This window comes from Nasonia vitripennis, chromosome 1 (assembly GCF_009193385.2).
Source record: "Nasonia vitripennis strain AsymCx chromosome 1, Nvit_psr_1.1, whole genome shotgun sequence".
In the NCBI taxonomy this organism is placed as follows: Eukaryota; Metazoa; Arthropoda; class Insecta; order Hymenoptera; family Pteromalidae; genus Nasonia; species Nasonia vitripennis.
In genome coordinates this window covers 15,391,407-15,406,369 of record NC_045757.1, presented here as the reverse complement: position 1 = coordinate 15,406,369, position 14,963 = coordinate 15,391,407, and the positions used below count along the sequence as shown (strand labels likewise).

The 14,963-nt window shown below is 38.3% G+C and overlaps 4 protein-coding genes across 13 annotated transcripts; 2 read left to right on the top strand and 2 right to left on the bottom strand.

Annotated features, from left to right (window-relative positions):
- Positions 1 to 740: 740 nt before the first annotated feature.
- On the bottom strand, positions 741 to 4,024 carry LOC103316865 (eukaryotic translation initiation factor eIF1). Of its 3 annotated transcripts, none has more exons than XM_032601149.1 (4): positions 3,970 to 4,024; positions 3,273 to 3,462; positions 2,551 to 2,708; positions 741 to 1,925 (listed from the first exon to the last, which is right to left on the bottom strand). In XM_032601149.1, exons 2-4 carry the CDS (start codon positions 3,298 to 3,300, stop codon positions 1,779 to 1,781), a joined length of 333 nt encoding a protein of 110 aa, XP_032457040.1. In that variant the 5' UTR covers positions 3,301 to 3,462; positions 3,970 to 4,024; the 3' UTR covers positions 741 to 1,778. The 3 variants fall into 3 exon arrangements, with proteins under 3 accessions (XP_032457040.1, XP_031784270.1, XP_008210868.1); XM_031928410.2 differs by lacking the exon at positions 3,970 to 4,024 and adding an exon at positions 3,591 to 3,789; XM_008212646.4 differs by lacking the exon at positions 3,970 to 4,024 and having other exon boundaries at positions 3,273 to 3,813.
- On the top strand, positions 3,868 to 7,573 carry LOC100120215 (ADP-ribosylation factor GTPase-activating protein 1). Of its 5 annotated transcripts, none has more exons than XM_031928391.2 (8): positions 3,914 to 4,982; positions 5,068 to 5,349; positions 5,436 to 5,653; positions 5,737 to 5,851; positions 5,924 to 6,046; positions 6,161 to 6,199; positions 6,319 to 6,497; positions 6,572 to 7,573. In XM_031928391.2, the coding sequence occupies exons 1-8, from the start codon at positions 4,923 to 4,925 to the stop codon at positions 6,792 to 6,794; spliced, it is 1,239 nt and encodes a 412-aa protein (XP_031784251.1). In that variant the 5' UTR covers positions 3,914 to 4,922; the 3' UTR covers positions 6,795 to 7,573. The 5 variants fall into 5 exon arrangements, with proteins under 5 accessions (XP_031784259.1, XP_031784251.1, XP_031784248.1 ...); XM_031928388.2 differs by having other exon boundaries at positions 4,102 to 4,982; positions 6,161 to 6,220; XM_031928397.2 differs by having other exon boundaries at positions 4,127 to 4,982; positions 5,924 to 6,013.
- Positions 7,540 to 8,750, bottom strand: LOC100118855. 2 transcript variants are annotated; one of them, XM_001601125.6, is made up of 3 exons: positions 8,581 to 8,750; positions 8,055 to 8,408; positions 7,540 to 7,978 (listed from the first exon to the last, which is right to left on the bottom strand). In XM_001601125.6, the coding sequence occupies exons 2-3, from the start codon at positions 8,399 to 8,401 to the stop codon at positions 7,771 to 7,773; spliced, it is 555 nt and encodes a 184-aa protein (XP_001601175.1). In that variant the 5' UTR covers positions 8,402 to 8,408; positions 8,581 to 8,750; the 3' UTR covers positions 7,540 to 7,770. The 2 variants fall into 2 exon arrangements, with proteins under 2 accessions (XP_001601175.1, XP_016844512.1); XM_016989023.3 differs by having other exon boundaries at positions 7,598 to 7,978; positions 8,637 to 8,722.
- A 93-nt stretch (positions 8,751 to 8,843) lies between these two features.
- LOC100120186 (H(+)/Cl(-) exchange transporter 5) lies at positions 8,844 to 14,524 on the top strand. 3 transcript variants are annotated; one of them, XM_001603798.6, is made up of 11 exons: positions 8,848 to 9,053; positions 9,859 to 9,965; positions 10,375 to 10,552; positions 10,754 to 11,103; positions 11,182 to 11,343; positions 11,424 to 11,711; positions 11,786 to 11,968; positions 12,049 to 12,263; positions 12,335 to 12,859; positions 12,933 to 13,310; positions 13,390 to 14,524. In XM_001603798.6, exons 2-11 carry the CDS (start codon positions 9,873 to 9,875, stop codon positions 13,478 to 13,480), a joined length of 2,463 nt encoding a protein of 820 aa, XP_001603848.2. In that variant the 5' UTR covers positions 8,848 to 9,053; positions 9,859 to 9,872; the 3' UTR covers positions 13,481 to 14,524. The 3 variants fall into 3 exon arrangements, with proteins under 3 accessions (XP_003427444.1, XP_001603848.2, XP_031784198.1); XM_031928338.2 differs by lacking the exon at positions 8,848 to 9,053 and adding an exon at positions 9,537 to 9,614; XM_003427396.5 differs by lacking the exon at positions 9,859 to 9,965 and having other exon boundaries at positions 8,844 to 9,053.
- The last annotated feature ends 439 nt before the right edge of the window (positions 14,525 to 14,963 follow it).

Sequence of the window (14,963 nt, the reverse complement as noted above, 5' to 3'; positions counted from 1 at the left end):
CGTCTTTCCCTCTCCTCTCCACTCGGCGACGTTCGATGGAATCTACGCAAAGCCGTTAATCGCGCTAAATATTTTGCCTGTGACATAATTCGAAGAGCGCTCGTTATGCAACTTTTTTGTTTCGCTACGTAGGTGTACGCGCGCTCGCGCAACCTATCTCATACATCTAGTTATTATACTTTTCGCCAAAGTTGATAACGGAGAGAATATCGAACAAAAAAAGTGGTGCTATAGAGCAACAAGCTCGGGGAAGTACACAGCCAGCAGAGCGCTACGGACACAGTAGTGGGTTACTTATACGCGAGGAGAAAGTTTTTGATTCTATATGCACGCGCTCGCCGGATATACATGTGTCTACTGATCCAAGGAAGCGAGAGAACGCCGCCGCGTTTTTCCACTCTTTTCTCTTTTGCGGTGCACGCTAACACAAGCCGCACGCTGACGTCACCGCTTTTCTGACGCACCTCGAGGAATTCCCTGATGCGTGTGTTGCAGTGGCGCGACAAACACACTGATGCGGCGCATCTGGAATTTTTCGTTGTGCAATATTCTCTATGTGTACATGTATACTCGCTTGATTTTCGAGGGAGACGCTGCCGCTTTATCGCCGATTGCGAATAATCTAAAGTCAAGTCAGATGACGAGCGCGTTGCCGTCGAGTGTTTTACACCCATATTTCGCTTTTTACAGTTCATCTATATCGGTTGGTAGGATTGATGATTTTTACACAGAAAGACAGATTTACAACGCAGAAACACTTTTTTATTCATGATTTCATTCACTCTCGTGGTACACATCTAAGACATAGTATCATATGCTTCGTCGGCAGGTAGAAACGTTATGGCTTGTTTGAAAGGAAAACAAATAACCGGCTACGTAAAACTGGTGAATTGCCATTTATTTATCTAGAACAGCCACATTTTTTCATTGAAAAAGGAAAATAAACAATTCAGAGTCAAGAATACTGTTTTGCTTTTTTTTCAATGGGAAGAAAGATTTTAACGAAAAACTAAAAATCGGAAAGTCGCATCGCGTTATTACACAAGGGGATATTGACAGAACTTGTCGAGTTTTCACAAATGATATATTTATATCTTAAATCGATGCAGACTTAAAGGCACAAAAGTTGATAGAACGCATGACTTGAACGTCATTCAACATTGTGTTCATTTAAGCGCAAAAACTACATCTTTCGTCTTTTACGCATAATATGTGAAAAGTAAAACATTTTTTTATGGAATCTTAAAAAAAAAATGATTTTATTACAGTAAGAAGTAAGAAAAAAGCCAATCTGAGCCCTAAGAAGTTACTTTTAAAATCTCTCTGAACACGTCTATTGCGCCCAGATACATATTATCTAATATCAAAATGAAGACCCATTCGTCGCTAACAGTATTTACCGCTTGTTTACGTATTCTCTGAAAAATGCCTAGTTACGTTTATCGCTATTACACAAAATGTGACAAAATCGTCTTTGTAATCTTCGTGGTCCACGTTAGATTACCTAACATAAGGCTGTAAAATATTGCTTCCCTATAATTCTTACAAAACTGCTGTCTGATTAAAATAGTATTGTGCCTATGTTTATACTGGTATTGTTATATATTTTTTTGTTTATTGAAATATATATGCGTATATAATGAGATGGGGTATTCCACGAGTAGTATCAATGAGTAGTAGTGACTGATACAAAGAATTTGAGACGATTAAGTATCGGTAAAGGTGGAGTTGTTTTAAATGGTAGTGGCATGGGTGTTTTTTGTTGTCTGTTTTGTCAGTTAGAAACCGTGAACCTTCAGTTGGTCAGGTTTCGCCAGACCAGATTTTGTTAGCCACTGGCATATATTTTCTCGCTGGTCCCCCTGCAGCTGCAACACCTCCCCGTACTCCGGGTGCTCAATTACAGTCCCATTGCATGCGAACTCCTGGAAAAATAACAGCAAATTAGTTGGGAAATCCTTAACAAATGCAGGAAGAGCATTGAAAATTCAGGGTTTACAATAAAGAGTTAAACGCAAAATTGAGGCCTTGCAAAACAGAAAAAATAAAACGTATTCAAGCTACTTGAAAAACATACTTGATATACTAAAGGCAGACAAGGTCATATCTATATATAGCACGATCAAGATCATTGGATCTCTAACAAACAGCTAAGCATTTTAAAATGTCTAGAGACAAAAAGACCAGATTAATTTTAGCCAGAGCAATAAGTCTTCCACCCAAAGCCATCAGCATGTTAAGACCAGTCAGGAAGTGAAGCTCTTTTGTTCTATATACAAGGTAAACAAGTGTAACAGGTGCATGTGAGAGAAAAATCCAAATCAACGCTAATAGCCAACGAAATCTACCTGCTCGACACAATAAAGAAGGAGCCTGTGCTCTTTATTATCTGTTCTATTTTTACACGCTGTGGCTCAGAGCTGTAGACAATGACAGAGAAAAAAACTCTGTCTGAAAAAAGAGCGCGACTTGGTCCAAGCAGGCCAGAGAACAAAGACAGCCAACAAAAGCGCTAACGCGAAACAAATATACCGATTAGCTCGTGCTCACCTTTTTACATGCTCGGACAATTTTCTTCAAGTCATATTCAGACGAGAGGCCCTGCACGGTTGTTAAGGTCTTGCGACCATTCCGCTGCTGGATCCTTATATGTACGAGGCCGTCCTGGACATCGTCGTCCGAACCCTTGATTGCATCTGCAAAGGGGTCTGAAAAAATCGAAAAAACATAGACATGAGTCAACGTTGTCAAGCAATGATCAATCCAACATGGTGCATGATGTGCGAACGGCTCCAAAACGGGACCCTGCCAGCCAATGAGGAACGCACGTCTCTTTCTCTGTCCTTGTCTCTTTCTGTCTCTCTCTTTCTATACGTGTGATATCGTATCGCGAAAACGCGCACATCAAAATGGAGACGCCGTTAATTTTGCGGTACTGGAAAAAGGGGCAAAGTCGCGATGCGACTCGTTTTCGAAAGTCTCAGCCTTTTACGCATGTACGCAGCCGTTTTGAGCGCGAGATTGCGTCGCGTGGTGCAAGACGCCACCGCCATTTTGACGAGAAACAGAGAGAGAGAGAGAGAGAGAGAGAGAGAGGGAGAGAGAGAGAGAGAGAGCAAGAGCACAGCGCGAGTCGCGACGTGTGCGTGTCCTCGGGCTGCCTTCTACACAGAGCCGAATCGCGCTCAGTAGTTTCTTGCGCGCAAAAACTTCTGCGCAAAATGATGATGCGGAAAGTACGAAATATAGATTTGGGTGAAATGTTAACTTACCGAATGTGTTGAGATTCTGGATGGACATACGACAAACAAAAGGTATCCCTCGGAGATATACAACTGCAAATTGCAAGGTGACGCGCGGTGTGCGGTTGCTACTGGCTGCTTACGGAGCGACTGGCTCTCGATGCTTATTCCTCGCTCTGCTGGCTTCGATCCGCTCGATCGCTACACTCTCTCGGACTATCTAGATTGAGCGCGCGAGCGAAATAGATGATACTTAGATAGAGTGCGTGCGAGAGAGAGACAGAGGCAGAGAAAAAGATATATATATATAGAGAGAGAGAGAGAGAGAGAGGGACTGTATAGGAGCACAGCTGCCGTGTGTATGAGGAGGAGTCTGGCGGACTATACAGCCGAGGGGGACAACACGCGCTGAGGCACTGACGACGCTGCTGACGAGTAGTGACGACTGGCCGAAAAATCTAGCGCCGAGGCCAGCCGAACTCAGCCGGAAGTAAAAGTTGCATTTGTCACGGGACGATGGGTGGGGTTTTCGGGGGAGGACGGCTGGCCAATGGTGGCTTTGCGCGTTCCTAAAAGCGAGGAGCGAAGCGCTTCGCCAATCCGAGAGCGACTTCACGCGCGGAAGTCGATTTTTGAACTTGTGGCGGGAGAGGCGTTTTTTATTTCATCCGCGATTCGTCGTTGGGAGAGGTTGGGGGAGTTTATTGGTTAATTTTCGAGGAAGTACTTCGCTGTTCTTCGTGCTGTTTTTGAGATTCGGGGACCTGAGTTTGAGCCTCATCACTGCGACGTCAGCAAACGACATCCGTATATTATATAGATATTATAGGCTACGTTCACATCGACGATCGATCGGTACAGAAGAGATTTGCAGAGTTCAGTACTGCTGCGATCGTATTGAAAAATTGATTCATGCAAAAAGTCTGAAAAATATGCACGAGTTTTTCTAGTTTTAAAATCACGACTAACGTTATTATATTATTTATCATAATCGTTGTTATATGCGAAGGCTTTGCTGTACTCGGGTGCGCAACTGCTTACACCCTGTTCACACTTAGCGAATTAACGCTCCAATTATAAATATTACTTATATCGACAGTTATAGCGCATTCAAAATTTGAACATTTTTTACGTATATTATGTTTATTGACACGAATAATATGCAGTTTTTGCAAATATACCAATAATTTTTAAAAAAAAAACGCTGCAAAAATCATGAAATAATCATACATTTATAAAAGAATGAAATTCAATAGACTAAAAAACGTACGAATATCGTAATTTTTGCAAATATGTAGAGGTTAGCCCGCATTATAATTTTTTCAAATCGTGAGGTTAACGCTCGGCTGCTGCAACGAACGAAGAGACGCATGATGTTTTGCGTGGCACATCGTCGTCGCCGTGTCAATGGACATATGGAGTCTTGAGAGTGTGTGCGTGCACGCTTCCAGCTGGAGAGAGAAAGATTTATTGCAGACGGCATAATTTTCTCCACTGCAAATCCTCGCACGTCTTTCTCTCCGCACGTCGGCCGTCTGTTCCACGAATCGCGATTTGCTAAGTACTTGTCAAAGAGTAGAGAATTCGATTCGTGGAGAATAGCATCAGCGCAGCATCGATACCTACGCGCGCACGGATACTCAATCCGAGAGCAGTGCAGTAGTGTGACATCAGGAGAAAATGGCCAGTCCACGAACCCGCCGTGCCTTAGCCGATTTAAAGCCCCACGACGAGAACAACGTGAGTGTGTGACAGGTGTCTGCCTCTGGTGTATTTTGTAAGTTGAATTTTCGACTACTTAATCTTTGTTTGTTGTATGAGACAGAAATGTTTTGAGTGTGGAGCTCATAACCCACAGTGGGCATCTGTCACGTATGGAATATGGATATGCCTGGACTGCTCGGGAAAGCACAGAGGACTGGGAGTACACTTGTCCTTTGTTCGCTCCATATCCATGGACAAGTGGAAGGACATCGAACTGGAGAAGATGAAGGTTGGAGGTAACAGACAAGCTCGGTTGTTCTTTGAATCTCAGCTGGATTGTTTTGACTCTATGTCCTTTATTCAAAAGTATAATACTACAGCTGCTTCTGTGTATAGAAATAGGGTAGTTATTACATTTCTCTTACATAAACAACTTACTTCATTTGTCGCTGGTGTTGATTCTACATCAATTCATGATGCAACTTTCAGATAAACAGGATGGCACGTGGCGAAAGCCCTACTAGTTTCACAGTAGAAGATTTCACTCCTAGTTATGTGGATAGTAAAAAGGATTATAGTAGTTCAAGCTCATATCAGAATGAGTCGTCTGGCTCATCATCATATCAAAATTTCAACACTCCAGACTTTAAAGCTCAAACTGAGAACTTCTTTGCAAAAAAGCAGAATGAAAATGCATCTCGTCCAGAGTAATGACTCCTAATGCTCTATTTCTTTTTCAAATTATCACAAATTCTATTGTGATTAACACAAAATTTCTTGAATGTTGTAGAAATCTTCCACCGAGTCAAGGTGGAAAGTACAGCGGATTTGGATATCAAATGGCTCCAATGCCAAAGAGTACCTCTCAAGAATTTGTTGATACAGCATTGTCATCTCTTGCCAGTGTAAGATTGAGTTGCAATACATTTTTAAACAACTTTTTGCAAAGTTTATAACTGCTTCTGTGTATTTTAAAGGGCTGGTCTTTATTCTCTTCCTCTGCTACAAAAATTGCCAGCAAAGCTACAGAAAATGCCATTAGGATTGGAGGAATTGCTACTCATAAGGTATCAGACATATCAGAAACTGTAGGGGAGAAGGTGTGTTTTGTTCTGGCCTAAGTTTTATTGTTTTGTCTTATTTTATGTTTTGTACTCTTTCGTTTATTCTTTTATTTATTTTCATTCCTTTTGTTTTTATTTTAATTGTATTAGGTACGAGAAGGTACTCTTTTGGAAGAAGTAGGAAGTCAAGTTAGTAATTTAGCAGCTAAGGTAGAATTTTGTTCTTAGTCTTTGGTTTCATGCTTATCATTTTTAGCTATATATTATTTTTTATTTTTGCATCACTTATCCGAATTTTATCTGCACAGGTGGGTGACTTAGGCAGACGAGGCTGGGGTGACATATGTGGAAGCAATACTACAGAACAGAGCTACTACAATTCACACGGCAATTATCAAGATAATAATACTAGCTCTTATCAGAGCAATGCTGACTACAGAAAGTATTCTAACGAAAAATCATCATTGGTCTCGGGATCAAATCAAAAGTAATAATTTAAAGTCTTTATTGTCACTAGATAGTGTGTTAAGTCATGTTTATGATAAATTTGTAATTTTAAAGCAAATCTGGAGCATCTTCACCAAATTCTCCTAGTGGTGACTGGGAATGGAATGTTAACTCTGGACCAAAAGAATCACCTGCTGACAGTAAGCCTAGTGTGAGAAGAGTAAAAGAGAAAAAGATAAAAGAAGAACCTTTGATCAATTTGGAATCCGATAAAGCAAACTCTAATAACTGGAACTCTAAACTAGAAGAAGATGCATGGGAAATATTGAAAGATTAACTTTAAGCAGTAGTTAGATATGAAGACTTAATCAATTTCTTACCAGAATATAAAATCTATTAATAAAGTAAACTATTATTGTTCCACTTATTTAGATTTTAATTCTGAGTAATTAAATAGAAAAATCTATCGAACAGATGATTGAAGCACCTAACTCTATACATTCACTTTATTTTAATGAAAAATTGATTAACAAATCTCATGTTGTATTATTGTGCAATTTTGATATAGACTATAATTGGTTGGAGATATTGCTATTATAGTTATCCTTCTGTAGTTAGATGTAATACATAGGGTTGCGAGACAAATATTAGTTAATTTCATCATAAATTAATTTTTCATTTGTTTGCATAGTAATAACAAAGTATTTTAATGCACAAATATAAAAATGTACATAATCAGTACACATTTAATTCTATGCAACAAATGCAACTCATTAATTGTCGACTTGATGACGGAATATTCTTTTTGAAAATTTCAACATTGTAACTGTATAAATCATTCTCAACACGTCCAGTGTTTTATGGTCTAATTTTATTTATAGTAAAATTAAAATATTTTTTTGCATTCTAAATAAACTACTTAGAAAGAATTTATGTGTTTTAAGATTATGAAATTGTATTGTTTAAAATACAATGTGAAAATTTGTTCATTAAGTACGTTGCCAAAATTTAAGGTACTATCATGTATTTGATGATAAATATGTAAACATGAAGTGACTCGTTGTTTATGGCAAGTTTGTATGTAAAATATAATTATAAAGAGATTTATTTCCGTCACGCACCAGTATTACTTTATCATCCTTCACATTTGAAAAATTTTATTTTACAATGGTTAACAGCAAACACAAGCAAACATATCTTTTTCAATAAATATATATATTCTGTACTTATTTATTAACACTTTGATAAAAGTAAAGATTGATTAGCTAGCTTACATATATATACATATAATACTGAATTTTAAAGTGGCAAATTTAAAAGGTTTTTCTTTTTTTGTAGCACCTGTCTGAATCTTTTGTGTATAATTTTTTCAGCAAATAATCTGTTGTAGCAGTACTATCACTAGTACCGACTTCTTTATCCCTTGTACATATTAAATCTCTCAACATTTCTCCAGTTTTTTGTGGTAACGTAGTCATCACACGTCCGTTTAAAGCTTCGTATAGAAAGTTGTAGGCCTGCCTAGTTGATCAGAAGCAAAGCGTTAATTATATAAGTAGACGAAAATACAAAAGCATAAGTAAAGAAATATACTCACTTGAGATCGAAGCCAGCTGTTTCTTCTGGTGGTGGATGGTCCTCGAACATAGATATAAACAGCATAGCTTCTGCAGTAAAATTCTTTTCTTTATCAAAAATTCCACTTCTCAACCAAACATCCAATGGAGAGTTCACTTCTTTCTTTCCCAATTCTGCAATAGCTTGATATTTTCTAATCATATTAAGAATCGAAGTTGTTGACTTTTGTGGCAATAGTTGTTGTATATTCTGGATGTCCTCTGATCCATATTGTTTCAGTCCTCTCAATAAAATGCGTTTTTCTCCTTCAGTCCAACGTTTCTTTTTCAAATAAGTATATTGTTTCTCTGACTTTCCTTCACTCATTTTTGATCTGTAAGAAATTAAATGTTAAAAGTATGATAAAACGCACTGTCGTGATAATATAGGTTTCCCTATGAACAATAACTCCAATGAGTTTTAGCTCCAAGATTATATTATAAGCGTTGAGCTTTTCTCAAAATTTCTCATCAGAAGAAAATAAGCAATGAACAAAAAAAATCTACCTGTGTTAATATATATCATTCAGCTTTAAATCAAGCAGGAAGCAATTGTTTACAACCTGCTCATCGACCTGAACCCTCAACACTTCATTTATTTGACCTTAAAGCAAAATACTCAAAACTTTCGCCCAACGTAAACACTACAATGACATACCTCAAGAGTGATATATATATATATATATATATATATCGTTGTGACGCTATGTAAACGAATTGTGAACAGGCCTTTAAACCTTCTCTTCGCCGCAATGAAAAGAGGGGCTTGCGCAATGTCAACGGAATCAGATGATTGTGGGTGTTTCGCGAATCGCGGTTATGGACGACGACGGATTTGCGCGACAACAATTTCGTCGTTCATCGTAATTCCAGCCGCAGCCCGTCCTCCTCAATGTCATCGCCGATCCTACTGCAGTAGTCGTCTCAAATATCGAAACATTGGGCCGTAGTCAGAAGCTCAGATGTGGCACTAGAAAATGGTAAGGACCAAGTGAAAAGGACGTCTGTCAGACAGCTTGATGAAACGTCATGCAAAATCTCTTCCTCTCACTGTGTACCAAATGACACAGTTATCGTTCGTATTTATCGTTTCATTGCATATTTTCGGCAGTTTTTGGCCTCCTCACGTGTGAAAACTCGAAATTCGTAATTTTATGTCGATTCGGAGCTGTTTTACAAATCGCTGGGCTCGCCAAATAGTGTGTATGATGTGGTGGGCAGTGCTGCAGGTAGCTTTTCACGATTGCGAAAAAAAAGAGAACTATAAACAAATAATTAGTCACATGATCGCAATGTTCTGGAATCACGTGTCACTGAGAATGTAAATAATGTCTATACTTTCATATCAAGGGTGTCTCGAGTCAGTATGTACATCATTAAGATAATCATCTTGCTTCGTTTGCTATCAGCTTCTGTGAGATCATTAGATTGTGCTTCATTAATCATTAACATATAGATATTCTACTATCTCTCTGTTACTAACGTCATTCAAGTATCCCTACTTTAATTGCATGACAATATGTTTTCAAAGTCACTAACAGGTAAGGTTAAAATACTTCATCCTCATAGTGAACTAACAGGACAATTAGAATCGTAGATGTTAGACAGGTACAAAAACTTACATGCAGCTATGTTATTATAAGAGGTTCATTTTGTCAATACACAATGAATTGACAATGATAAGATTTAACTAATTAGTCTTGTAAATAACTTCCTGTCAATTGCTTCCACATTTTGTGGAGTTAGTTTAAGTAACGCAGGCATGTGTGTTTATGTGCAAAACAGATCAGTACGATGCCATGGAGAAGTTTCCACTGAAGGGCACATCATCAACTTCATTGAGCAATCCAAATGCCAGTCCACTTACAACCTATAAATCGGTTGATGCCAAGGTAGGCATCCGTCCCCCTTTTTTATTTTAAAGAGGAAACATGAGTAAACTTTACTATATCCTGTATTTAAAATGATTTCATTTCTATGTAAATAATAGAGAAAATCTGCTCATGGGTCTTCTTGAACTTTTATATTTATGTTTCGCTAATTTTTCCAAATTTCCCTTGCATTTTGATAGATTAGTTTTATATCATATTCATACTTTTAAATTTCATTTTCCAATATTGAAACTTTTAAGTGGCAAAGAGAAACAAAATAAAGGCGAGTTAACAGCACTTGAAATGAAAACTAGCACTGTCCAGATTTACTAATAAGTTCTGCCCACATTTGACAATTCTCATTGATGACTAATATAAATTGTTGATATTTTATCTTATCTAAAATGAGAAAAAATTATCGAAATTACAGAGAGGCAATGGCATAGAAAGTAGTAGTATTGATAACCCAAGAAGTGGAATTCTGAGCCGGGGTAGTTTAAGCAGTGATGAAGACATGTTGGACGTAAAGCAGCAAACTGCCTCTCATCAACAAGACACCAATCAGTTATTCGAGAGAAGCATTCGAGTTGATGATGGAGCCTCTCACTGTAAGCATTTAAAGCAATAAATTTATTTCAGTTGTATTCTTTTCTTGTTGTGACTTAAGAACTCATATACAATCAGGCATTTCTTGATAATTATGTTAGTAGTCCATTAAATCGAAAGCAAAATAAAATAAATATATTTTAATTTCATAGTTTCTTATTTGTATATATTGTAATATTTCTCAACAAATTTTTTTTGTACAGTCTCGGCCGACTCGGATGATATCCCTGGTATTGGCCAATATGATGACTTTCATACCATTGATTGGCAAAGAGACATTGCCAGAGATCGTATGCATCACAGATATATACTGAAAAAGAAGCATGACTCTGTATGGGATTTGATTAAAGGAGCTCACGACGCTTGGTCAGGATGGCTCTGTGTTTTAATTGTTGGTGTTTTCACTGGAGTGACAGCTGGTGTCATAGATATAGGAGCATCATGGATGTCCGATCTTAAATTTGGTATTTGTCCACAAGCATTTTGGTTGAACAAAGAACAGTGTTGTTGGAGTTACACTGAATCTTCTTTTGATGGTGATAACTGTACACAGGTACGTGCTTACAGAAAAATGTTATCAAAAGTTTTATTTGTTCAAGTTGAATTCTGAAATTTATTTTTTTTTATCCAGTGGAGAGAATGGCCTGAAGTTTTTAATCAATCCAAGTATGGAGTAGGTCCATACATTCTTTCCTACATGTTTTACATAGCATGGGCACTTTTATTTGCTTCTCTGTCTGCATCTTTGGTGCGGATGTTTGCTCCATATGCTTGTGGTTCTGGTATACCTGAGGTAAATCATGTAGTTCAATTGTATCATTAATTATGAAACAATTATTATCAGAATATCAAAAAATCGTTTATCCCTTACAGATTAAAACAATTTTAAGTGGATTCATTATCCGAGGTTATTTGGGTAAATGGACGTTAATCATTAAGTGTGTGGGTCTTATACTCTCTGTATCAGCGGGTCTAAATCTCGGAAAGGAAGGGCCGATGGTTCATATTGCCTGCTGTATTGGTAACATTTTTTCCTATCTGTTTCCTAAGTACGGTAGAAACGAGGCAAAGAAGAGGGAAATTTTATCGGCTGCGGCAGCAGCTGGAGTGTCTGTGGCTTTCGGAGCACCTATAGGAGGTGTGCTTTTTAGCTTGGAAGAAGTAAGCTTGTTTAAATTTAATGTATAGTTATACTCTTTCTTTGGTAGGAATACTAACTTTCTTTAATGCTTTAGGTCAGTTATTACTTTCCGCTCAAGACATTGTGGCGCTCGTTTTTCTGTGCTCTCGTAGCTGCATTCGTATTAAGATCCATCAATCCGTTTGGAAACAAACATTCTGTATTATTCTTTGTGGAATATAACAAGCCATGGATATTCTTCGAACTTATTCCTTTTATTATTCTCGGAATCATCGGAGTAAGTATATAGTTTTATGCCCTTTTTTGCTCAATAAATATCTTTAAGCACGAAATAATTTGTCAAATCATCTTTTTCAGGGAATTATTGGTACGCTATTTATTCGAGCCAATCTTCGTTGGAGCCGGTACCGCAAATCTTCCAAGCTTGGACAGTATCCAGTAACAGAAGTATTAGTTGTAACTGTTATCACTGCAGTTATTGCTTATCCTAATCCCTACACGAGAATGAGCACTAGCCAGCTCATTTACTTGCTATTTAGAAAATGCGGTGTATCCGACACTGATATGCTCTGGTAGGTTAATTGAAATTGTTGTTTTACTGAAAATTTTGAATATATCTAACATAATATTTCCCTTTCAACAGTGACTATCAGCGAAACTTGCAAACATTCAATTGGGCGCCGATTTACCTTCTGATATTGGCTTTCGTTTTTAAGTTTATAATGACCATATTCACTTTTGGCATGAAAGTGCCCTGTGGTCTATTTATACCGTCCCTTTGTTTCGGAGCTATCACTGGACGCATATTCGGAATAGGCATGGAACAGCTCGCCTATCACTATCCCCACATATGGATGTTCAGCGATGAGTGCTCCAATGGTGAAGATTGTATTACACCCGGATTGTATGCGATAGTCGGCGCGGCTGCCGTATTGGGAGGTGTTACGAGGATGACGGTTTCTTTGGTTGTTATCATGTTCGAGTTGACGGGTGGAGTAAGGTATATTGTTCCATTGATGGCAGCCGCTATGGCCAGCAAGTGGGTCGGAGATGCCCTGGGTAAGCAAGGAATCTACGATGCCCACATCGGGCTCAACGGATATCCGTTCCTTGACAGCAAGGACGAGTTCCAACATACGACCCTAGCTGCAGACGTCATGCAACCAAAGTATGTATACTCAAATACGATCGTAAATCGGATTTTATTGTATGTACGGATATAAAAATAATGATTTTTTAAGGCGCAACGAGACTCTGCACGTACTTACTCAAGACTCGATGACAGTGGAGGATGTTGAGAATCTTTTGAAGGAAACCGAGCACAACGGTTTCCCGGTCATAGTTTCGCGAGAGTCCCAGTATCTGGTGGGTTTCGTTTTGCGAAGAGATCTTAATTTGGCTCTTGCCAATGCCAAGCGTATGCTAGAAGGCATAAACAGACAGTCCCTGGTAGTCTTCACGAGCGGAAACAACATACAGACTCACGCGCATCCGCCGCTAAAGTTGAAGAAGATCCTGGACATGGCTCCGATTACCATTACGGATCAGACGCCGATGGAGACAGTTGTTGATATGTTTAGGAAATTGGGATTGAGACAAGTGCTCGTCACGCATAACGGGTAAGCATCGTTTTCTACTTTCTGAATGATTTTTTAAAATTTATTTAGAAATGTCAAATCATTCAACGTTTGATTTCAGGCGATTGCTGGGAGTGATCACCAAGAAGGATGTCCTGAGACACGTGAAACAACTGGATGACGAAGATCCCAATTCCGTATTATTTAATTAATTCATAGTTTTTCACATAAATTGTCCTTATAACTGAAGCAGCGCTAAATAACTCAATCGATAGATGACGATAGTCTGATAGGTATGTATGCCGGAGGACAGTGTTATTTAACGCTGCGACATCGTGGCAGATCGCGAAATTTGCAAAATAAAACATCACCAAATTCTGGATGTAGGTATTGAATGAAGCGCCACGATTGCATTACTCGTGAGCGAGCTGTATGTACGACCCCTTCATAGCCTCCCTCTCCAGTCCTTTTATTTTTATGGTATTATATATAGTCAATTGTGTAATTTAATCTATTATATCAAGTATGTTATAGTCGATGTTCTCGAATCTTGCTGTTTATATAAAAAAAAAGAAAGAAAAATAACAAAGGAATAAATCCCAGAGTCAGTTCTTATTGTATTCGAGTTACATTGATGTTTTAAATGGAGAACGAACAAAAAACAAAAGTGTAATATTGACCTTTGCAATTGGGAGTCGAACAAGTTGCGAGAACGTCGATAGAGGGATATATAAGAAACGATGAGCGCATTATTTTTCTCATCCGAAATTTGTACTGAAATTTCATCCGAGATGTATATAATTTTAAGCAATGAAAATGTCTGGCATCTTCATGACAAGCCGCCGACTTGCGCTTCACTGGGTGCAATAACGCGGGCAAATGTGATCGCTAATGCGTTGTTTACTTTTGTTTGGCGTCCTCTGAATATTGCCCAGTTTCGTATATAATTGTGAATATGAATATAAAATTGATCAATTAAGTGATTGGATGATTTTTTTAAAGACGCAGTGCAGGAATAAGAATATTGGAGTGCCGAGAAAAACACAATGTAATGAATGATGATTAACCTTTTACGCAGTTTAAGTTACTAAAAGGACAGGAACATTTGACGAATCTGACAGAAATGTTTGTTTACCGAACAGCACACATCTCTATTCATTAATTCAGTATGGTTTGAAACACGTTATTTTTATACTTTTAACGCTTGGATGTATAAATTCTTTGTTAAATATAATAATCTATATTAAAACATTGTACTTCTTTGCAACTGTTTATTTCTTCCAGGTAATTCCTGTATAGGCACGATCCAGCAACTTTCGTCTCGCTTATCGTCGGCGATATCTAATCGAGCTCCGATATAGCGTCATCGGTCATATTATCCACCTATATACGTCCGCAAACTCACTTCCTTATCTTCTCAAACGTCGAATTCCACCCGGCGAAAATCGCCGAACAATCGTCCATCTCATTATAGCTCGAGACACACGTATACAAGTATAACTCAAGCGCAAAGTGTATCCGGAAAAGCTGTGACCGCACGCGTGCGCGTATATCCACTTTACAAACAACCGCTCGCGGTGTGTACACACAAGCGAGAACAGAGGGCTTGACGCCGACGGAATCCAAATCAGTCTCGGCGCTCTTCATTGTCTATATAGGCGCACGGGGAGAGAGAGAGAGAGAGAGAAACCATAT

Excerpts from the sequence above, each read along its gene's own strand:
- LOC103316865 (XM_032601149.1), bottom strand. The coding sequence starts at position 3,300 with ATGTCCATCCAGAATCTCAACACATTCG. Across the intron at positions 2,709-3,272 it reads CCAGAATCTCAACACATTCG|ACCCCTTTGCAGATGCAATC; the intron begins GTAAGTTAACAT and ends CGATTTTTTCAG. Across the intron at positions 1,926-2,550 it reads TTGTCCGAGCATGTAAAAAG|GAGTTCGCATGCAATGGGAC; the intron begins GTGAGCACGAGC and ends TTATTTTTCCAG.
- LOC100120215 (XM_031928388.2), top strand. The coding sequence starts at position 4,923 with ATGGCCAGTCCACGAACCCGCCGTGCCTTAGCCGATTTAAAGCCCCAC. Across the intron at positions 5,654-5,736 it reads GAAAATGCATCTCGTCCAGA|AAATCTTCCACCGAGTCAAG; the intron begins GTAATGACTCCT and ends TGAATGTTGTAG. Across the intron at positions 6,047-6,160 it reads CAGAAACTGTAGGGGAGAAG|GTACGAGAAGGTACTCTTTT; the intron begins GTGTGTTTTGTT and ends TAATTGTATTAG.
- LOC100118855 (XM_016989023.3), bottom strand. Across the intron at positions 7,979-8,054 it reads ACAGCTGGCTTCGATCTCAA|GCAGGCCTACAACTTTCTAT; the intron begins GTGAGTATATTT and ends CTGATCAACTAG.
- LOC100120186 (XM_031928338.2), top strand. The coding sequence starts at position 9,593 with ATGTTTTCAAAGTCACTAACAG. Across the intron at positions 11,712-11,785 it reads TGCTTTTTAGCTTGGAAGAA|GTCAGTTATTACTTTCCGCT; the intron begins GTAAGCTTGTTT and ends TTAATGCTTTAG. Across the intron at positions 11,969-12,048 it reads TTATTCTCGGAATCATCGGA|GGAATTATTGGTACGCTATT; the intron begins GTAAGTATATAG and ends CATCTTTTTCAG.